The sequence below is a fragment of the Brassica rapa genome, chromosome A01, assembly GCF_000309985.2.
Source record: "Brassica rapa cultivar Chiifu-401-42 chromosome A01, CAAS_Brap_v3.01, whole genome shotgun sequence".
Lineage (NCBI taxonomy): Eukaryota > Viridiplantae > Streptophyta > Magnoliopsida > Brassicales > Brassicaceae > Brassica > Brassica rapa.
Window position 1 is genome coordinate 26255803 of NC_024795.2, and position 22340 is coordinate 26278142.

The 22340-nt window shown below is 37.9% G+C and overlaps 5 protein-coding genes, 2 long non-coding RNA genes and 1 other non-coding gene across 8 annotated transcripts; 5 read left to right on the plus strand and 3 right to left on the minus strand.

The window, feature by feature from the left end:
- Positions 1–219: 219 nt before the first annotated feature.
- Positions 220–1626, minus strand: LOC103845402 (nudix hydrolase 16, mitochondrial). The gene is made up of 4 exons (XM_009122256.3): positions 1313–1626; positions 869–983; positions 722–805; positions 220–653 (listed from the first exon to the last, which is right to left on the minus strand). The coding sequence occupies exons 1-4, from the start codon at positions 1381–1383 to the stop codon at positions 393–395; spliced, it is 531 nt and encodes a 176-aa protein (XP_009120504.1). The 5' UTR covers positions 1384–1626; the 3' UTR covers positions 220–392.
- A 2625-nt stretch (positions 1627–4251) lies between these two features.
- On the plus strand, positions 4252–11776 carry LOC103845430. Its single transcript, XM_009122292.3, has 17 exons — positions 4252–4700; positions 5072–5151; positions 5307–5357; positions 5679–6167; positions 6351–6608; positions 7130–7195; positions 7585–7764; positions 7891–7942; positions 8028–8312; positions 8397–8507; positions 8707–8904; positions 9009–9284; positions 9386–10003; positions 10170–10630; positions 10724–10784; positions 10912–10980; positions 11097–11776. Exons 1-17 carry the CDS (start codon positions 4470–4472, stop codon positions 11169–11171), a joined length of 3561 nt encoding a protein of 1186 aa, XP_009120540.2. The 5' UTR covers positions 4252–4469; the 3' UTR covers positions 11172–11776.
- Positions 11558–12071, minus strand: LOC103845426. Its single transcript, XR_004458536.1, has 2 exons — positions 11852–12071; positions 11558–11808 (listed from the first exon to the last, which is right to left on the minus strand). It is a non-coding gene; the product is annotated as an uncharacterized LOC103845426 (long non-coding RNA).
- Positions 12072–12099: 28 nt separating this feature from the next.
- LOC103845411 (dolichyl-diphosphooligosaccharide--protein glycosyltransferase subunit 4A) lies at positions 12100–12956 on the plus strand. Its single transcript, XM_009122267.3, has 2 exons — positions 12100–12149; positions 12689–12956. Exon 2 carries the CDS (start codon positions 12689–12691, stop codon positions 12800–12802), a length of 114 nt encoding a protein of 37 aa, XP_009120515.2. The 5' UTR covers positions 12100–12149; the 3' UTR covers positions 12803–12956.
- Positions 12344–12416, plus strand: TRNAR-CCG. Its single transcript has one exon. It is a non-coding gene; the product is annotated as a tRNA-Arg (tRNA).
- Positions 12957–13636: 680 nt separating the features above from the next.
- On the plus strand, positions 13637–16549 carry LOC103845440 (probable mediator of RNA polymerase II transcription subunit 37c). Its single transcript, XM_009122303.3, has 2 exons — positions 13637–13924; positions 14610–16549. Exons 1-2 carry the CDS (start codon positions 13711–13713, stop codon positions 16346–16348), a joined length of 1953 nt encoding a protein of 650 aa, XP_009120551.1. The 5' UTR covers positions 13637–13710; the 3' UTR covers positions 16349–16549.
- A 165-nt stretch (positions 16550–16714) lies between these two features.
- On the minus strand, positions 16715–18856 carry LOC103845449. Its single transcript, XM_009122314.3, has 2 exons — positions 18691–18856; positions 16715–18496 (listed from the first exon to the last, which is right to left on the minus strand). The coding sequence occupies exon 2, from the start codon at positions 18277–18279 to the stop codon at positions 16807–16809; it is 1473 nt and encodes a 490-aa protein (XP_009120562.1). The 5' UTR covers positions 18280–18496; positions 18691–18856; the 3' UTR covers positions 16715–16806.
- A 710-nt stretch (positions 18857–19566) lies between these two features.
- LOC117134293 lies at positions 19567–21413 on the plus strand. The gene is made up of 2 exons (XR_004458535.1): positions 19567–20512; positions 20760–21413. It is a non-coding gene; the product is annotated as an uncharacterized LOC117134293 (long non-coding RNA).
- Positions 21414–22340: the final 927 nt, after the last annotated feature.

Sequence of the window (22340 nt, forward strand, 5' to 3'; positions counted from 1 at the left end):
ATGCATTACAGCACTTAATTGATAATGATGAAACATAAAAAACTTGTGGTTTTTCATCCAGCTGAAGTTCTAATGAAAATTTAAAAATCAATATGTGCATTATAACAAATTCATGAATTCATAATGATAAACATCTCAATAATGATTGACAAAAAAAGAATACAGTACATCTCAATCATACTAAAACATCTTAATTATGAATTAGGCTAAACACGATTGTTATGAGCTGTCTTTCTTTTCAGAATTATTGAAAATAATGAAGACAACTGTGAAAGAGAAAACAATTGAAACTCGTATGTTTCGCAGTCGCAAGATTCTCCATGCACATGACTTAAAAAAAAAAAAAGAGTAAAAACAAAACCAAGCTCAGAGTTTTTATGCACACTTAAACATCAATCTTCATCTCCTTTGCCAATCTTCTCCTTATGCCATTTACAGAACCCATCAACCAAGGCATCCTTCATCCAAGCGTGCCTGCAATTCTCTACAGCTTCTCCAATTGTAAGCCATGTCCTCGTTCTCGTCTTCTGTTCCGGCCAAGTCTCCAGCTCTTCCTTCACATACAAGGCGTACATTGCAGCTTTACATAAACCTTCTGGGCTACACTCATCTTGGTGCGTTTTGCTCTTGAACTCATAGTCTCCCAAAAAATCCTGCAAGTAGTCACATTTTTACACATTCAGCAACCAACAAACAAAGGGGAAACACGGTGGGGGCTTACCATAAGAATCCCACGGACTCCTGCTTCTTCCACAGCTTCCCTTACTGCAGCTTCTTTGACTGTTTCATCATTCTCCCATCCTCCCTATATATGAATCACATATGTCAAGATGAATCAAAAGCAAGAAGAAATTGTAGTTGCTGGTACCTTGGGAAACAAAAGTCCGGGTCCACTAGATGAGCTGATCATCAACACTTGAACTACTTTCCCAGATCCATTACTATCATTTTCGTCAGAGTTTATATACCTAAAAGGAATACACCTGCAAACACAACAAAATCATGTAACCAAGACCAAAACAAAGTCTAAAAGCTTGTCAACACTACAAAAATCCTAATTCCACATCTCTCCTTCCTAAATAAAATGCATGAATCTTCTCAAATTCAGACAAGAACACAACGCGGTAGAATCTTGCGTGTAGGAACAAAAAAAAAATCAAAAACCAAAGAAAAATCCCAACTTTTATATACCCATCATGCATGATCATAGTATAGCCCCATGGATGAGAAAGAATCACATTAGAAACCAAAGCATGAAACTTTAAGACAAAAAACATATGTAATAAAACAGCAAGGGTGGATGGATCAGTACCCAGCTACGAGACGCGAGCCATCCTTGTACCGTTGCTGGAGCCGACCCGTACGCGCGACTAATTCACACATCACCACCACCACCGAGATAACAAACTATACAGCTAGAGAAGAAAATTCGAATTGTTGGCCATCAACATGAAGGAAAGAAAAACAATAATCTTCACGCCTCTTTTGGACACCCCCACGAATGCGACTCTTCTACCTCCACCATTGCTGCTTCCTAAGATTCCAACGGTCCAGAAGACATCTCCCCATTGATCTAATCTGACGGCTAGGGTTAGATCTAGGGTTCCCTACTACATACACAACTCTGATTTGTATTTTTTTTTTTTTGCTTTCTTGTTTTGGGTCAAAAATAATAAAATATTATTTTATCGGGCCAGTAAGGGAAGAAGCAAACCGAGAGCGCGAAGAACGGATCTGCAGCGTCAGCTAATCACGTGGGCTATGGGACCAATTACTGGGCCCATTGTGTTTCCGTTTACACTTCTATGCTTTGTTTGGGCCCATTGAAAAAAAAAAAAGCTTCTATGATGCTTCTTGAGAGGAATGGTCCTTTGTTTGGCCGGCTGGATGAATCATTCTTCTTTCTTATTTTGTTATGTCTCAGTTTCGGCTAGGTCTTTCATTCATGCGCTTTAAGATTGTATAGTTACTATAGTCATGTTTGCTATCAGGTTGAAGGTTTATTATAATGTTAATTGTTTTTGCTTCTATGTTTTTTTGTTTTTTTCGTAGAACCAAATATAAAAGTTTTACTTTTTTTGTTAAAATTAAGAAAATCTATAAAAATGAAATTTAAAAATCGATCTTTTGTAAATGAAAGTAGTATGTTATTATAGTTATATATGATAGTTTGTCTTTTAATTGATACATAAACCTTTCATGGCTTATCTTAATTACAAGTTGTTAATAATTGTCAAAATCTGATCATGATAATAGCTGAAACATGGAGCCGTAGATGTTAGTTTTTATAAGAAAAGTAAACTACATATATCATTTGATAATATAAAAAATTAATATGCTCCAGATTTTTGTTCAAATCATTTGTATAAATCGCTAAATAAAAGTTAAAAATATATTTTTATTTTATATTTAGATTTAGTGATTATGATTTAGAGTTTAATATTCACGGGGTGGGATTTGAATAGAAATTAAGGTTTAGTGTAACTTAGTGATATTTTGGTCAATCTTTTCTTTATGTACTAATTTTGTCATCACAAAATATATTGTGCTATCTAACTCTGTCCTTTTTATGATATGAATCTTGGTCTTTTTGAATAAATTTTCTATTTAAATCGATATTTTATTAATTTATTATTTAATTGTCAGCTGTGTTATTTTCAGTATTGGTATTATGTGGCTTAGTTGTTTTTATCGTAGTTTCACTTGCATGAATTATATAAATTTTTGGTAAAACATGTTCATTGTAGTCGTGGACGCTAAGGTACGCGTTGATGCAAGAAAATGTTAACTTGGTTCAATTCGACTTTATGGACATGTTTTCTAGATCCCAAATAACACATTTAGGAGCATTTTGAACATCAACAACATCAACGATTTCATCTAGAAGGATGACATGCCAAGGAGTCCGAGTAATATGATCCTAAAGCATAAATAAAATTCAAACATTTACATTTTGATTTATATTTTATTTTTAAAGCAAATTGCATTAATTAAAGATATAACATCATACATTTGTATACAAAGAAAAAAAAAGCTAAAACATTATATATTTGTATACAGAGTGAATAATATTTATGAAGTAATTTTGCTGATTTGTCATATTTTTCATAATTTTAAGTAATTTTGATTATTTGTCATGTTCTCATTAATTTGTATTTATCATATTTTAATTAGTTTTAATTGAATCATTAATTCAAAGGGAAAATCGCATAAAAAACCTTGAAAGTGTCACTTACTAGCACTTTAAACCTTGAAGTTTTTAATTTTGCTAGCACTTTTAACCTTCAAAGTGACATTTTTATCATAAAAAACCTCCAAACAAGAAAAATGACTAGTTGAACAGGTTAAAAACAGTTTTTTTTCAAAAAATAATTATTTAATTAATAAAATAAACAAAAAAATTAATAAAAATCGAAAAATTTAACAAAAAACTCACAAATTAAAAAATGAGAAAAATAAATAAATATTTAAAAATTAAATAAAAAATAACAAAAAATTCAAAAAATAAATAAGATCAAATTAAAATGGAGAAAAATAAAAAAATCATAAATTTAAAAAAAAAAGTGAAATTTTTTGAAACTGTTTTTTAAATTTTTATTTTTAATTTTTTAGTATTTATTTTTTATTTTATAAAATTTTAAACCCTAATTCCAAAACCTCACCCCTTAACTCTAAACCCTAAAGTTTGGATTAATTAACCCAAGGGGTATAAGTGTATATTTACCTCTTTAATGAAACTTATTTTTGTGACTTTAAGCCTTGAATACTAGTTTGAGAACAAAAACTTGGTTTGGTGTTATCTTAGTCTTTTTTTTTATCAACACATATCTCCAATGATAATTTCCGACATTATATTTGAAAATAAAAAAAAAAAACTTTTTGAATTTTCAATTTTTTTTTAAATTTATTATTATTTTTCCTGTATTTTAATTTGATCTTATTTATTTTTTAATTTTTAGTTAATTTTTATTTAATTTTCTAAATCTTTATTTATTTTTCTCACTTTTTTTAATTTATGAGTTTTTTGTTAAATTTTTTGATTTTATTTTTTTTTGTTTATTTATTAATTAAATATTTTTTTTTTGAAAAAAAAACTATTTTTAACCTGTTCAGCAGGTCATTTTTCTTCTTTGGAGGTTTTTTATGATAAAAATGTCACTTTGAAGGTTAAAAGTATTAGTGAAAAACTTCAAAGTTTAAAGTGCTAGTAAGTGACACTTTCAAGGTTTTTTATGAGATTTTCCCTTTGATTTAAATTTTGAACATTTAAATTAATAAGATATAAACTAAAAAAATATCAGTAAAACAATTGGGATCAATAAAACGAAAGCGCTTGACAGCTCATCTCTGTGATGTGAAAGACACGACGTAGCCAGCAAACATTAACCCAAATCGATAACAGAAAAAAAAAAAAAAAGTCTTCACTCCGCGCAGCTAAGAGTGGCGCTTCTCCGGCGAGATTTGATTCAATGTCTTCCTCGTTCACCCCCGGTCAAAATCACAGCCCCGGAAGCTCCCGGCTGCTCCAGCTCGGGGTCGCCGGCTCCGCCTCCCGCCTTAGATCTTCTTCCTCCAAGAAGCCCCCCGAGCCGCTGCGCCGAGCCGTGGCGGATTGCCTCTCGTCCTCCCACCCTCCGGCTACGTCTCACCACGGCGCGATCCCTTCGATAGCACCGTCCGAAGCTCTTAGGAATCTCAGGGTATGGAATTGGCTTCTCTCTCTCTCTCGCGGCTTTGGAGCTGATAGATCCTGTTTGAGATGTGTTATGAGAGGCTAACGTGATAGCAAACTCCATTGATAGATCTTATTGGTTTTCGATTGAATAGTAACAAGATAGGAGTCGCTTTTCGTTAAGTAGTATTGATGCTGCAGTTGATTCTTGAAGCTAGGAAGGTCCTATTGTTGTTTCTGAAGCCATTGGATTTGAATCCGAGATGTGATGGATAAGGCGTGGTTTGGTTGTTATCTATGTTGTTGGCTTAGTAGGACCATTGTAATTGCTTGGGAATAGTTTTATGCGTCTATGGGAAGTGTATGTATGAGGCTTACACAATCACTTGCTGGTTACAGGATTATTTATCAGCCACTGGCACGACTGACCTGGCCTACAACATGCTGTTAGAGCATACTATAGCAGAGAGAGATCGCAGGTGATTTTACTCTTGACCCGGCTACATGTGTATTTGGTTCATTCATGATAATGAGACTATGGTATAAGATTTAAGCCTTAGGAATCTAAATGTTTCTCAATATCATGGTTTTTTTAAATAATCGTTTTTGCTAATGTTCAATCACTTTTCTGCAGTCCGGCTGTGGTGACGAGGTGTGTGGCATTACTGAAACGGTATCTCTTAAGGTAATATAGTCTAGTCGAATAACTTGATTATTTTCATTTGCTTCTTTGAACTAGCATCTCTTTCATTTATCAAAGCCCCTCAGCTCATCCTTCTTATTATCACCTTTATTTCTGCTCCCTTTATGGGGATTGTTACGTTTGGTTAATTATTAGTCGATCATTTGAATATGGAGGGGACATAATGGCTGTTCAGGCCTTGAGATTTAGTGTGGTTTTTTGGCTATATTATGAGGGTTGTCTGCAGTATCAAACAGGTCGTCCAGTGTTTTCCATGGATTATATTTTTACATTATAATGATCCTAGTTGTTTCTACACTACAGGTATAAGCCTGGGGAGGAGACACTGCTGCAGGTTGATAAATTTTGCGTGAACCTGATTGCTGAATGCGATGCTAGCTTGAAGCAAAAATCATTGCCTGTTTTATCAGCACCAGCGGGTGCTTCTCCTTTACCTGTGTCCAGTTTTGCTTCTGCAGCTTTGGTGAAGTCATTGCATTATGTGCGTTCTCTTGTGGCACTACATATCCCAAGGCGATCCTTTCAACCAGCGGCATTTGCCGGAGCTACTCTTGCATCAAGACAGTTATTGCCATCTCTATCTTCTTTGTTGAGCAAATCATTCAATTCTCAATTAAGTCCTGCAAATGCCGTAGAGTCTCCTCAGAAAAAGGATGCTGCAAATCTGTCTGTTTCAAACTTGTCAAATATAGAAGAATTTAATGCTATGGAAGACACTGAGTACATATCATCAGACTTACTGAACTGGCGTTGGGTTGGGGAGCTCCAGTTTTCATCAGCTTCTTCTGAAAGGTACGTCGTACAAGGTTTTTTCTACAAATGTTCAAACGCACCTTTGCCTCTTTTCTTGACTATACACGCAACACGTTTGTATCTTACTAGAAAACTCTAATTCAATTACTATCACAAAAAGTTCCTTCGTTGCATGGTAATAGTACTTGGCTATCACTGAATGAATTTTCTCTGTATGGTTAGCGAACGCCCTGTGAATCTCCAAGACATGAACAATTGTAATCTCTTGGAAGTTGGTGCTGCGGGCCTGCTCGTAGGAGATATGGAAGCTAAAATGAAGGGCCAACACTGGAAATATTTTGGTACCGCAGAGATGCCTTACTTAGAACAGCTGCTGCAGCCAGCATCAGTCACAATGATAACAAACTCAGCCTCAGCTCGTTCCCATTTGAGAGCGATAACAGCTTCCAAACGCACTAGAACTGGCCCTCAGCAGATCTGGTATGTATTATCTTGTGTTTTTTTCTGAAGTAATTGCAAAGTGATGGCTTTGGATTATACTTGCATCTTATACCTTGCAAGCTTTCGCATGATTCCAAGATTTCAGTAGTGATTAAAATTATTTCCCCTAGAACAGATGCCAGTTGTTAATTGTGATAATGCAGTTGAGGCAAAAACATGGATTTTAAATTTTGATTTAAGGGGGTTTTCTGAAATGGTACTTTTGGAAACCAGCATGGTTTTGATTACAAAAATCCTCCATTTGATGTTAAAAAAACTCATGACCCGTCTGCATTGTTTGAGATTGTTGTACAACTGACAGAACGGCATTTCCGGATAGTTTCCAAAGAATCAAATAAATGGTGCTATTTAAAATATATATCTTTTCAGGGATTACAGTTTTGCATGATTGGACCTAATGAGGATGATGTTTTGGAAATTATTATTATATTAAAGCGTAACAACACGCTGCTTTGAAATTTAGTGTGAGTTCTTAGATTGAAGATTTGCATGATCTGCAGGGATGATTCCACAGTGAGCACATTTCGTCCACGTGCCAGACCACTTTTTCAGTATCGTCATTACAGGTAAAAAATGGATATCTTTATGATCTTTGGGTCCTTCATTTACTAAATACTAAGGCTGTGTCAGTAAGGTTTCCCTTTTCAACATCTAAGAGACTAAGATAATGCCTAATATTAGACTAAGGTTTGAATCGGTAAGCGACTGACAAAGAGCTGCGAGTTGAATAAACTCTTAAGGTTCACTGTAAATTATGAGTTGTTTGAGACTTAAGAGTGCCTCCTCCACTGTTGTGTATGTGCATGATGCAGCAAGCCGTTTGCGTAAATAAGTGTATTTTGTTAGCTGTTGTGAATGAAAAGGGATTATCTGCATGGAAGCATCTTTCTGATGCAAATTTTAACTTTCGTCTCTATCATAACAAATGACTATCGTTCCCTGCACGATTTTGCAGTGAACAACAACCACTGCGCCTAAACCCTGCCGAGGTAGGTGAGGTGATCGCTGCTGTTTGTTCCGAGGCATCATCCACCCCTTCAAATCCAATGACCGTATCACCCCAATTAAATAGCAAGACTGGGAAGCCGTCAATGGATGTGGCTGTGAGCGTCCTGATAAAGCTTGTAATTGACATGTACGGTTTGTTACACTGCAGCCAACCTAATTGCGTCGTCTCATTAAGATTTCTAGTTATCCTTTCCTCCCTTTTATTATTGTTGACAAGCTTATGGTACTAAGTTTTGAAAACTTCTATTTTTAGGTATGTCTTGGACGCTAGAATTGCTGCTCCTCTTACTCTGTCCATGCTCGAGGTGGGACTTCTAGTCAGATACAGTAGTATTGTGATATTTACACTCCTTGCTAACTGTTCTACCCATGCGTACAAATTTATTTCAGGAAATGCTATGCTCCACAAATGCAGCTTGTAGGATTCGAGTATTTGATTTAATTCTTAATTTAGGAGTTCATGCACAACTGTTAGAGCCAAAGATAAATGATAATGCTACAACTATTGAGGAAGAATACGCCCAAGAAACATTTATCGATAATGAAAACAAGATGCTGCTTCAAGGGACGAGAACGAAAGACTTGCCTAAGATGTCAAGCACTTCTTCAGCTATTGAGAACTTTGAGTCTTGGATATTAAAAATCTTATTTGAAATTCTACTTCTTCTTGTTCAGGTATCGTACTCTCTTCTTGCTTCTCTGTTTGATGTCAAATCTAGAATTGTGTTGGATTTTATACCTTCAAAATTGTTTTCGTAGGTTGAGGAAAAGGAAGAATCCGTTTGGGCATCTGCTCTCAGCTGCTTGCTATATTTTGTCTGTGATAGAGGCAAAATACGAAGAAACCAGCTAAATGGTCTTGACATAAGGGTATGTTAGTTCTGTGAGGCTGAATATTTTCTTTGCCTTCTGCTGTGTGGATGATTCCTTGTTTCATTACCCTCCTCTCATTTAGATTTGTTTTATTGATATTTTTATGTGATTTGTGTTTCCGGCTGCATGCTACCATTACATTGGCTCCTATGCTAAGTTGAGCTTTCTGACGAGCCAGTCACTTTCCGTGAATCAGGTTATCAAAGCTCTTCTGGGAACTAGCAAAAGGAATTCTTGGTCAGAAGTTGTTCATTCCAAGCTTATTTGTATCATGACAAACATGTTTTATCGATCTCCAGAACTAGATGGCTCTGCCAAAGCAACTTCAAGAGCCTCAAATTTTCTTGTAGAACAGGTCGATCTGATTGGTGGCGTGGAGTTCATTTTCTATAAGGTACTACGAATATATACTCAGTTCTTTCTCAGAAACCATTTAAATAGATACTTTGAGCCTCGATTATTTTCTGTTAGATTGAGAGATTCACCTTATTGATACAGTACTCTTTGGCAACAACTAGAGAGGAAAGAAGAAATCTCTACTCAGTTTTATTTGACTATGTCTTGCATCAAATTAATGAGGCATGCTCAGTCGCTGGTCTTTCTGAGTACACTGATGATGAGATTCAACCTTTGGCTGTTCGACTTGCTCTTGCTGATGCACCTGAAGCTTTCTACATTTCTGTTAAGCTTGGTGTTGAAGGCATAGGGGAAATCCTGCGAAGATCAATTGCCGCAGCATTGTCCGGGTTCAGCAACAGTGAACGTCTAAACCAGGTAGGTTGGCAACATAACTTTTTTCTGAGGGTCTGATTGTCTTCGTTTATATTGTTTACCAGTCAGAGCTCTTTTCTAACTTCCTTTTTCCTTGCTCGCAGCTTTTGGCAAATATAACAGAAAAATTTGACACGATAATACGTTCTTTTACTCACTTGGACATAGAGTTTCGGCATCTCAAACAGCTCACCAAATCGCACAAGTTCATGGACAGCATTCAAGAATTAAGAAATGATATTAGGATGCCAGTGAATCTTGCTTGGGCTACTTTACACTCTCTTCTTCATTCAGAAAGAGCCACATACCGTCAAAATGGATATATCTGGTTGGGGGATCTTCTGATTGCGGAAATTAGTGAAGAGGGTGGTGGAAGTATATGGCTGAACATAAAAGATCTGCAGCAAAAGATTGCCCTCTGTGGTGCCTCGGACTCTCTGATTACTTCTGATATACCTATTTCCATACAGCTTCTGTGTGGACTCTTGAAGTCAAGGAACAGTGTTATAAGATGGGGTTTCCTGTTCATTCTGGAGAGGCTTCTTATGCGTTCCAAGTTCTTACTAGATGAGAATGAGACACAGCGATCAATTGGTGGAAATGCTAGTCAGGATCAGAAAGACACACGACTAGAGAAAGCAAACGCTGTTATAGACATAATGAGTAGCGCTTTGTCTTTGATGGCACAAATAAATGAAACTGACCGGATTAATATCTTAAAGGTACACATTCGTGGAACCCTTTTGTTTGCTCCTTTATTTTGCTTTGTCAAATGTCTTATTAAAGGTCACTCTAAAGCTTGCTGATATTTATCAGAAATATATGTTCTTATTGGAATTTTTACAAGTTCTAATTTATCTTTGTCTTCTCTCTGTTGTTTCCATGCAGATGTGTGACATTCTTTTCTCGCAATTGTGCTTGAAAGTTCTGTCTCCTGATGATGAAACAGCCCCCAATTCTGCTGATAGAAATAGCAAATCCGAAACTTCCCATCGTAACAGCTATAAAGAGAATATGGATGATGCTGACACCAGGCCTCGGTACAACAATGTCCCTGTTTCAACGTGCGAGACAGCGTCAATGGCGGCAATGCTTCTTCGCGGGCAAGCCACCGTCCCTATGCAGCTGGTTGCGCGTGTTCCAGCGGCTTTGTTTTATTGGCCCTTGATTCAACTAGCAGGTGCAGCAACTGACAACATTGCACTCGGTGTCGCCGTTGGAAGCAAAGGAAGAGGAAATATCCCAGGGGCAACCTCTGATATTCGAGCCACCCTGCTATTACTTCTGATCGGTAAATGCACAGCGGATACAGTTGCTTTTCAAGAAGTTGGTGGAGAGGAGTTCTTTAGGTGATTCATCGACTCTTCCATACTTCAAAACCCAGTTGATTTATATGTTCAACATGTTTCATGGCATTTACGAACTTATATTTATCTATGCAGGGAACTCCTGGATGATACTGACTCAAGGGTGGCTTATTACTCTTCAGCCTTTCTACTAAAGGCAAGAAAATTTCTCAAACTCACAATTTTGATTTTAAAAGACATTCATACAACTAAAGAAAAACCAAGTTTTCAAAAAAAAAAATTGTTCATCTTTTGCTCACTGGTTAAAGTTTGGGTTATTTCAGAGGATGATGACGGAGGAACCAGAAAATTACCAAAACATGCTTCAGAAGCTTGTCTTTAAGGCTCAGCAGGTAAATGCTATTTTGATCATTTAGAGTGCGAAGTCATAGAGCCTCTCAAATATCAATGAGCTTTTTTTTTTTCTTTTTGTGTGTGCCACAAATAATAGTATTCTTGTGTTGTGCAGAGCAATAATGAGAAACTGCTGGAGAATCCATACCTGCAGATGTGTGGTATACTCCAGCTATCAAACGAGCTTTAAGTCTCCAGTTTATTACATATGGCCTCTGTAGGTTCCTCGGTTTCACAAAATCCCAGAGAGTTACTTTAGCACCACCCTGCAGCAAAAAGAAGAAGAGAGAGTTTAGTGAAAGTAAAAATCAATTCATAGATACTGGACTCGTCGCTGAAAGTAGCAGGGGGTGGAATCTGCAAGTGGATTCAGATATGGCTTCTTGTGTGACAGATACTGTGGCTGAGATCTGAAGAAAGTGGTTGATAGTAAAGCGTGTTGGCTGAAGGGATAATCTGGAATGTGATCATATGAGTCATCCGCCTTCTCCTTTTTCCGCGGGAATGGCGCGACTTTAAGGAACTTACAGAAACACTAAGCATCTGATAACTGCCGCATGTGATTTTTTTTTTGACCTAACAAACTGAATATATATTTTTTTTCTCTTATGCTCTTATGTGTGTAAAATTAGCAAAATCATGAACAGAGGCTACAGTTCCAGAAATTTTATTTTTCATGGAGCTTAGCTTTTGTACAGAGTCTGGAACAAAACCAATTAGGGGTTTGTATTGTGTAGAGAACTAGAGATAGTGAAGCTTGTTGGCCTTTGGTTGTCGAATGTTTTGCCTTTAAAATGGATATGTGAAAGTGTGAACCTAACCAGTTCCTTTTCTTCTAACCATGTTTCGTTAAGAGATACTACTAACCACCTTTTCTTCTAACCATGTTTCGTTAAGAGATACTACTAACCATGTTTTATGATGTGTATATGTACCAAAAGCCTGCACCAATTTGAAAATAAAAGGAATGAAACATTAGTAAGATACACTGCTCTGAGTAAAACGACTACGTTTGTGAAAAGGGCAGTAATTACGTAATGGGCCAGGCTTGTTTCGTAGCAAAGTAAATAAAAGAAGAGAAACCCTCAGACTCTGAGATCCAACAACAATCGCGTCTGGTTCCTGGAGATCTGATCATTTTCCCACCGATTCACCGTCTGATAAAAAGGTAAATCTACCCATTCTTTCTTCGGAGATCTGGTTCCAACTAGTGTGTTTGTTTTTGATCTGCTCACTCTCAGTCTAAGTTTGTGTGGTCCTTTGAATCTGTCTCTGTCGATGAAAACTGTCAATTTTCTCTTGTCGGATTGTGTCACGTTTTGGAGTTTTAGGTGTTTTGAATCTCAACTTTTCATACAATGTGATCCCATAGCGGAGTGGATATCGCGTTAGACTCCGAATCTAAAGGTCGTGGGTTCGATTCCCACTGGGATCATCTCTTTTGGTTGCTTTTTTTCTATTTTGGTTTTAGTAGAAGTATCAATCAGTTTGTTCTTTTAACAATGAGCACTGGGATTTATGTTCATGGAGCTAAACTGAATGCTGTTGTCTACCGTTATGATTTGAAATGCATTTAACACATTTTCTTTCTCTGTGCAATAAACGTTAGGCTAATTTTCTCCTTATAGACTCTTTTGTGAACTTTGTGTTTTGTTTGGTGGAACAAGACTTGTTTCGCTCAAATGTTTTTGTTTGTGTTGGCTGCAGATGATTGATGATCAAGACTTGGGGTTTATAGTCAATTCTCTTGGCATCTTCATCTTCGGATTGGTAATTGCTTATCATTACGTAGCTGCTGATCCCAAATACGAAGCCACTTGAGTGAATGTATCTTTAGATTATGTAAGGCTTTATAGTTTATATCTGTTTCAAACTGAGAAGAGAATAACAACAGTCTATGCTTAGAATGAAAATGTTGTCAAGATGTTCCTAATCCATTTCACATCTTTATTCAAGTTTTGGTTTTCAAATTTTATTGTCATGTTTGATAAATTTACTTGCAAGCCTGAGCACCAACTCTCCGATGAAGTAATCACCACGTTATTACTTCACTGATCATAGCACCAACTCTCCCATCTCAATAAATGGTTTTAGGTTGTCTCTGACATTCACTGATCAGAGCATGTTTAACTCTTTGCACAACCGACCTTAAATAGACGTGATTTATTACTGATGGTGTCATTAACAATTGAATAAAACCTTATTAAGCTAAAATCAAAACACTAAATCATATTACGTTCCCACAAAGTCACAACCAGAGACGCAGTGTAACTCAACGACCATAGATCTTTGTTCTAACGTCGTCATAAGATCCGATCTCCTAACGAATGAAATATGTTTCATGATTCATACGTCATAAACTCAAACGTACTACATTTATAATTTTATAAATTATATTGACGACCAATGTTTCTTTAACCCTCAGTTATTTTACGTTACCATGTACGGTAAAAAATCTCATACGACCATATGACTTTTCAAAACGGCTGAGTTTTGATATTTAAAAAAGAGGTCTCTGGAAGGAGCGAGAAACCAATACAAACAAAAAAAAGGAAAAAGGCGGAAAAATAAGATCCAACGGCTGACATCTCATCAACTGAACATTCTCGAACTTCTTTTTGATTCAATATTTAAGCACCTCTCCCTTCCTCATTCTCATGCACAAAAACATAAGTAAAACACTTTGAATTGCGAAAAAGAAAACTCTATTCAAAGAATTTGATAATCTAATGGCGGGTAAAGGCGAAGGTCCAGCGATCGGAATCGATCTCGGCACTACCTACTCCTGCGTCGGCGTTTGGCAGCACGACCGCGTCGAAATCATCGCCAACGATCAAGGCAACCGCACCACTCCTTCCTACGTCGCCTTCACCGACAGCGAGCGTCTCATCGGAGACGCCGCCAAGAATCAAGTCGCCATGAACCCTACCAACACCGTCTTCGGTAAGCTCTCTCTACTCCTCCTCATCCTCACTCACGAACTCTATCTACCTCTCGTGCATATGTGTTGTTTGTGTAGAGACTGTATAGCTCAGATCTGAACCGGATATTCAACTTGCAAATTCAGTGTTCTAAAAATTCGGTTTAAATCGGTTTAGTCGCGGTTAGCAATATTTAGAACATTGTGTTAAAATAGAGTGATGGATCGTGTAGTTTGACGGTTTTATAAAATTCGGTTTAAATCGGTTTAGGCGCGGTTAGCAATTTATGAACATTGTGTTAAATTAGAGTGATGGATCGTGTAGTTTGACGGTTTTATAAAATTCGGTGTAAATCGGTTTAGGCGCGGTTAGCAATTTAAGAAGATTGTGTTAAATTAGAGTGATGGATCGTGTAGTTTGACGGTTTTATAAAATTCGGTTTAAATCGGTTAGGAATTTTTAGAATATTCTGTTAAAATAGAGTGATGGACGGTTATCAGTGTTATATAATTCGGTTTAAATCGGTTTAGGCGAGATTAGCAATATTTAGAACATTCTGTTGAAATAGAGTGATGGATGGATCGTGTTGTTTGACGGTTATCGGTTTAAATCGGTTTAGACGCGGTTAGCGATTTTTAAAACATTGTGTGAAAGTAGAGTGATGGAATGAATCGTGTTGTTTGACGGTTACTCTAACGTCTATGCAGATGCTAAGCGTCTTATCGGAAGAAGGTTCAGCGACCCCTCCGTTCAAGCGGACATGAGGCACTGGCCTTTCAAGGTCATCTCCGGCCCAGCAGAGAAGCCCATGATCGTCGTCAACTACAAGGGAGAGGAGAAACAGTTCTCCGCTGAGGAGATCTCCTCAATGGTCCTCACAAAGATGCGTGAGATCGCAGAAGCCTTCCTCGGCACGTCTGTCAAAAACGCCGTCGTTACAGTCCCCGCCTATTTCAACGACTCTCAGCGTCAAGCCACAAAGGACGCCGGAGTCATCTCGGGGCTCAACGTGATGCGTATCATCAACGAGCCGACCGCTGCAGCCATCGCCTACGGTCTTGACAAGAAGGCGTCGAGTGTTGGCGAGAAGAACGTGTTGATATTTGACTTGGGAGGTGGGACTTTCGATGTGTCGTTGCTCACGATTGAGGAAGGGATCTTTGAAGTGAAGGCGACGGCTGGTGATACTCATCTCGGTGGGGAGGATTTTGATAACAGGATGGTGAATCACTTCGTTCAGGAGTTTAAGAGGAAGCATAAGAAGGATATCACTGGGAATCCGAGAGCGTTGAGGAGGTTGAGAACGGCGTGCGAGAGAGCCAAGAGGACTCTCTCTTCGACTGCTCAAACGACGATTGAGATTGATTCTCTCTACGAGGGGATTGATTTCTACACGACTATTACCCGCGCGAGGTTTGAGGAGCTGAACATGGATTTGTTCAGGAAGTGTATGGAGCCCGTGGAGAAGTGTTTGAGGGATGCTAAGATGGATAAGAGCAATGTTCATGACGTTGTGCTCGTTGGGGGGTCCACTAGGATTCCTAAGGTGCAGCAGCTCTTGCAAGATTTTTTTAACGGAAAGGAGCTTTGTAAGAGTATTAACCCGGACGAGGCTGTTGCTTATGGAGCGGCTGTTCAGGCTGCGATTTTGAGTGGGGAGGGGAATGAGAAGGTTCAGGACTTGTTGCTTCTTGATGTTACTCCTTTGTCCTTGGGGTTGGAGACTGCTGGTGGTGTGATGACTGTTTTGATTCCGAGGAACACGACTATTCCGACGAAGAAGGAGCAGATCTTCTCGACTTATTCGGATAACCAGCCTGGTGTGTTGATTCAGGTCTACGAAGGAGAGAGAGCGAGGACGAAGGATAACAACCTTTTGGGGAAGTTTGAGCTGAGTGGCATCCCGCCTGCACCACGAGGTGTTCCTCAGATCACTGTCTGTTTTGACATAGACGCCAACGGAATCCTGAACGTGTCGGCTGAAGACAAGACGACCGGTCAGAAGAACAAGATCACGATCACTAACGACAAGGGAAGGCTGTCTAAAGAAGAGATTGAGAAGATGGTACAGGAGGCAGAGAAGTATAAAGCAGAGGATGAGGAACACAAGAAGAAGGTGGACGCGAAGAATGCTTTGGAGAACTATGCATACAACATGAGGAACACGATCAAGGACGAGAAGATTGCGTCTAAGCTGGATGCAGCTGACAAGAAGAAGATCGAGGATGCGATCGACCAGGCTATTGAATGGTTGGAGGGTAATCAGCTGGCGGAAGCGGATGAGTTTGAGGATAAGATGAAGGAGCTCGAGTCTCTCTGCAACCCAATCATTGCGAGAATGTACCAAGGCGCTGGTGGTGATATGGGTGGAGCTGGTGGCATGGATGATGATGTTCCTACCGGTGGTAGCGGTGGTGCTGGACCCAAGATTGAAGAAGTTGATTAAGTTTCTAATATTGTTATTTTGAATTTGCTTTAAAGTTTCAGTCGTCTGCATGTTTTGTTAAGCTTTCGCTATGTACTTTAAAACCTGGTTGATTTAAGTTGCTTTAAGTCTTTGTGTTGCTTTTTATCATTACATTTAAGCAATGCAACGGGAAGTACGATTAAATATGAATAGTCCAAAGATTGAACGAAGATTGAAGAAGTTGATTAAGTTTCTTACCTCTCTCGTTCTGTTGTATTCTTTAATGTTTCTGTTGTTTGCTTTTGTCGCTTAGTTAAGCTTTTTCTATGTATTTTGAAACTGTTTTATGCTCTTATGTCTCTCTGCTTTAAGATTTATATTATTGTCGACGTTAACTCTGTTCCATTTAAGTAAGCAATGGGAAATATGATTAAATATGAATAATCCAATGATTACATGAATCAATAATATCCTTTAACAAGTTACACGACACATTCTCACTCTAGCATAAAGGGACGGAGACAGACGCGAACCTCATGCTCCTCTGGTCCTATTCGGTGTTTAGGTACTAAAACCTCTAGCGTTGTTCCTGTCTCATCCCTGTAAGCTTCAAGCTTGGCGTCGTCTGGAATCCTGTTTGGCAGGGAGACTTCCCTGACGAACTCTCCTGGTGGGCAGTGCTCTGGTGTCGGATCTGTTAGCTTAAATGTCCTGTCATGTCTCTTGATGAATGGCTCACAAGCTGTACTTGTACATGATATCTTCACTATTCCGTGAGTTGGTGTGTTCCTCCATGTCACTTTCACCCTTTCCGGATCAACTAGTGGCAGGCTGACGATTATTAAATACCCTTTGTCATCTTCGTATATGGTTTTCGCAGCTGTGACTGGCCCATACACATCCTTCATCACCCCAGTGAATTCATTTGACCATGGCAGCAGCTCTGTTGTGTTGATTTTCATGTCCAAAGACTTCTCACTTGAGCTTGAGTCATCGCAGTTTCCTAGAGCGAGACAATCCCTTTTGCGTTTGTTGTTGCAAGCGATTTGTGCTTCCACTGAGTCAGCTCCATGGTTTGGTGAATGTGTTGACAGAGTCATAAAGGTACCGTTCAGCTTTTTAAGGTGGGTGTGACCGTTAGCCTTAGCCTGAGTAATAGGTCGCTCAGCCTCCAGTTCCGTGGTTGGGAGATTCCTCCACGAACCGTAATCAATTGCCTCAAGGGGAATAGCAAAGTTCACATCTCGACCTGTGAGTTCCGTCCACTTCTTCTTCTCATCCTCGTTAAGCACAGAGAAGTTTGGCGACTGAACAACTTCGATCCCATGGAGACACTGTGGGTTAGAAAGACCACGGTAATGTTTCCTCTGCATCCTATGAGAGCGTACGAAACCTTTGTCGACACTAAAAGGAAAAGGACGCTCACCCTCGCGCGAGTGGCCGTTCATGTAACTCCTTAGCTGCATCTTCCCCAGCGCATTCTCAGGCTTCTCCTTGAACACCCACATGTACATATTCTCCATATCATGCTGAACCATGAAGGAGTCAAGCTGCAAATCAGATTTATCATACCCAGACAACCCATTACTATCCCTCATCAACTTGTTCTTAGACTTATCATCCAAAACAGGCTTGAAGTAAAAGCTAAAGAAAAGCCAAGCACCCCAAGCACTATCTACACGCTTGTTATGCTTCTTAGCAACCTTGGGGACATGAACAACAGCCTCAGGCTCATAAATCTGAGGCCCGAGGCCAACATCCAAGATATCACAGTGTTCGTTCCACAGAAACAGAGACGGGCTCGCCTCAGATGAGAGCGGGAGGTTGATATCAGGAGGACCCGTAAGCAAAAGCGACCGGTTAGTCTCCCTCTCAGATTCTTCATGAGTAAAAGCATCTGAGTCCATGGAGAGTAGTGTCGACGGGTGATAATTCTCCATAGACAGAGTTGTGATGAGAGTCTCACCCATGTTGTTCTTGCTGTGTTATATTAAAAGCGATCTCCTTTCTACCAAACGCAGTAGCAATCAATCAACAAACCCATAGCTGCAGCTCAAAGATATCTTCATCTCGCAAGATCTCAAGATCCCCACCACAAAGTTTTTATTTTTTCACTACAAAGCTCCAAAAGCAAATGGTCTAAGAGAAACTAGCACACATGAAGAGCAACAATCCCTTTTCAAAACCCTAGAAGCATAAAAAAGCAATCGAATTAAGGATCTGGAACAAGATCATCAACAATCTTATCCACAAATCTGATATTTTTCCCAGATATTCCTTTTCGTCTAATTGCAAAATCAAGAGCTAATTTGAATTCAGATGCAAACCAATTGGATCATTAATCGACGAATAGAGAAGGAGAAAGGAACGAGGAAGCTAACCACGATGAACAAATCCGACGAGAAGAGTGCGTATCGGCGGAGGAGGAACAGAGGCGCTTCTCTATGATCCCCAAATTATTTTGAGAGGAAGCTACACAGAGTCGGAGAGAGAGACTTTAAAGACTCGCAATTTATGACGGAAGACGTTGTTTACTAACGGAGTTGAGAGGATTTGCGTGAGTTAATAGTAACGCCGTCAGTCTTGACTGACCATTGATACAAAAGGTTAGCTATTTTTTTTTTTTTGACCAAGACCTTAGCTAATTACTGACTTAATACTTTTGAGGGTAATAAAATCTTTGTTATTAAGAATTATATCTTTTATTTGAAATTTATTTTTTTATTTCATTTTTGATAGAAAATGACATGGTAATTGTTTTATAAATTAACATGGTTGACATACGGCAACTTTTTATTATGTTAAATAATTATTCCAATGTCAATGAGAAAAAGTTAGAAACGTAAAGATTAAAGAGAGACAAAATATGAAATTACATCAGTGAAATTGGGTAAGAAATCGTCAGCTCTGACAATTATGCAAACAATATAATGATTTATATTTCATTTTTAGGTTTTTTTTTATGAGATAATATGTTTTATATCGATTTTAATGAAATAAATTGTTACAAAAAATATTTTTAAGTTCAGTTTCTTGACATGGACATGACCAAGACTCATTATCTTCAAATAAATTTCAAGCTAAGTTTTATACATATATTTTACAATTTTAAATTCATAAGACCTATTTTTAATTACCTCTTTAAATTTCAAAAGTCAAGGTGAATATTTTTATTAAAATTACATCATTTCTAAGATCAGCCTTTTCCGGATGCTGGAATATGGACACTTGTACACTTTGAAGGTCTTAGTTATTATATTTTTTTTTATGGTCATGTTAAGTACCTTAGTTAATGATATTTCCCACATGGAGTTCAACTATGGGCAAAGTAAAGCAGGTCTTAGAAATGATGTAATTTGCTTATTTCTAGCTTCATGAAGATGTGCCTAATCTTGGGGATGCATCTTCACACTAAGACAAATGAATGGTCAAAATGTCTCTGAGATGACATGGGAGTGTCATGCCAAATATTATGTGGTGTCCATATTATAACGAGGACTATATGACTGGTCAAAGAATCAGAAAGAGTTGAATTCAAGATGAATTTGCCATCTTATTTGCTATTTCAGGTGAAAACATAATGAATGGAAACCATTCTTGTTGATTATGTTAGGATTACTATCTTATCTGATCCGTTTTGATTGTGGATATTGCTTGATTCTAATTGTTGTGGTCTTCAACAAGAGAGTTTTGAGATAAGTTTCATGTCTACATCAGTAGGTCAACTGATAAAATATATGCTCTACATGTAAAATCCAATCCAACATAAATTATGCTTAGTTGGTAGTCGGTGAAATAAACTTATGATTTATAAGCAATAGTTGCAAACGATACATTTATAGGCTCTGAAAGATCCATATGTCAGAAATTTACTATGGAAACTCTCTGGCTCTTTCTTTGAGAGACATAACAAGAGATTCCCATTGATATTTTCTTTAAGAAGTTTCCAACCATAACATATTAACAATAGATCACAAATGTTATAAAATCGACAAGTTAATGGAAAACGTTAAAACGAACATTAGTAATGAACAGAAAATGTGGAAAACTATAGTAGTTATATTCTTCTTGTTCGGTACCGCCCATTGTGGAGGCTCTAACAAAGAAAAGCATAAAGGTAAGTAGGTAGAGAATAAGGTTTATTTTTCTATATGTTTTAAAGGGACCCATACTTCATGTTGAATTCCCTTAAACTCCTTGTTGGTCACGTGTTATTTTTTTTTTTTATAACCGAGTGTCCTGCCTCCACCGTGGTGGTCCAGACTAGAGACCGAACCCTTTAACGGCACGGACGCACACCCGAAGGTGGGTCATGGCCAGGCAACGGTCTTTGGTCTCGGACGCCAAAGCAAGTTCGCATGTAAATTTTCTGGTGGCCAGTGCGAGTCGAACCCGGAGCTGTACTTGCAGTCGCAAACCGTTTACTACCAGACTAACTCGTTCCGGTTAGGTCGTGTGTTATTTTCTTTATAGAATGTCAGTATGTCACCGTGGTCCAGTATTCATGCTACTCAAGTCTGTGATCAATGCGATTCATTTATGACATGAGGGTTCAGTGAAGAAAATCAACAAAATATATCTAAGAGATTTTTTTAATATGCATGAATCGTAACCACCAATGGTGCTGCATCATAGGCCCTAATGATAAAAAGAAAAATCAACAGGTTTTCTTAATATGCATGAATCGATTCACCATCCTGTTGATTATGGGCCACAGGACAATGATGCAGCACCACCATTAGGCCCTAACGATTTACTTGACACAAAAAAAAAAAAAAAAGATTAGAGAATGATTCGAGGTAGCACACTAGCACTATGTCATTTCATTGTGCATCCCAACAGAATGGTCAGACCCAGCCCATTAAGTGATTGTCCTGTGGCCCAAAATCGCGAAGGTTCCAAAGGTCCACCACCAATCACATCAGAGTAGGCCAGAGGGCATAAACTAAAACAGTATATTCGATTCAACATCCGGCTTATGTTAGCTACTAAAACAGTAACACACATTTTCACACTAGCCCAAATTTATTAGTAAAGAAATTGGCGCATCCAACCCAAGAACATGATCATTAACAGACCACATTCAATGATTCAACCTTTTAAAGATGTCACGTTCATCTTAGCACATGGGTTCTACACATCTAAACATATAGTAGCATATAAACAATCATCGATGACTTCATGTCATCCCTCAGATTAGTGAACCTTGTGACGACGTTATAACCAAAGCAATAGACTCCTCACAGGCTTCTCTCAACCACGTGGTAGAAAGAGAGACTACTTTTGTTGTATTAAATTAAAAGACAAAGACCCCACTCCAATCACAATCACAATCACAAACACAATGTTTATTGTTTTTACCCGATCCCTAAAGAGTTGATTACACCCAAAGACACTTTTTGTCTTTCTTTTACATTGAGAGACACTTTCCACATTTGACACACTTTATGGTGGGGCCTAGGCGTTTTTTTGACAAATTTACCCTTAATGAGAAGGAAAAAATGTTTGTGGACATGGATACTTGAAAATTTGTGGACATATGTACATAAATGTTTGTGGACAAAACAAGTTGTGGACGAACAATTTTAACGAACATATCTCTTATACACATCTACATCTTGTATAAATGATATTGATTATATAGAACGAATGATATCGTTTGAACCAATAAATTGTGGATATACAAATTGTGGACAGGTTGATATTGATTATATAGAATGAATGGTATCGTTTGAACCAATGAATTGTGGATATACAAATCATGGACGGGTTGATATTGATTATATAGAATGAATAATATTGTTTGAATCAACAAATTGTGGATATACAAATTGTGGACGGGTTTCTGACCTTAATCTTGCTGATAAAAAAGTTCAATTTAATAGATCAGCGCAAGATTACATCAACAACCAGAAGAGAAAACACTAATAAAAAGCAATTCAACATCAATAGTCTTCAAATTTGAGGATTTATGTGGATTTAATTCAATCAAGCCAAGAACTTTAAAATTTAGATAAAGCTATCTCGTTAA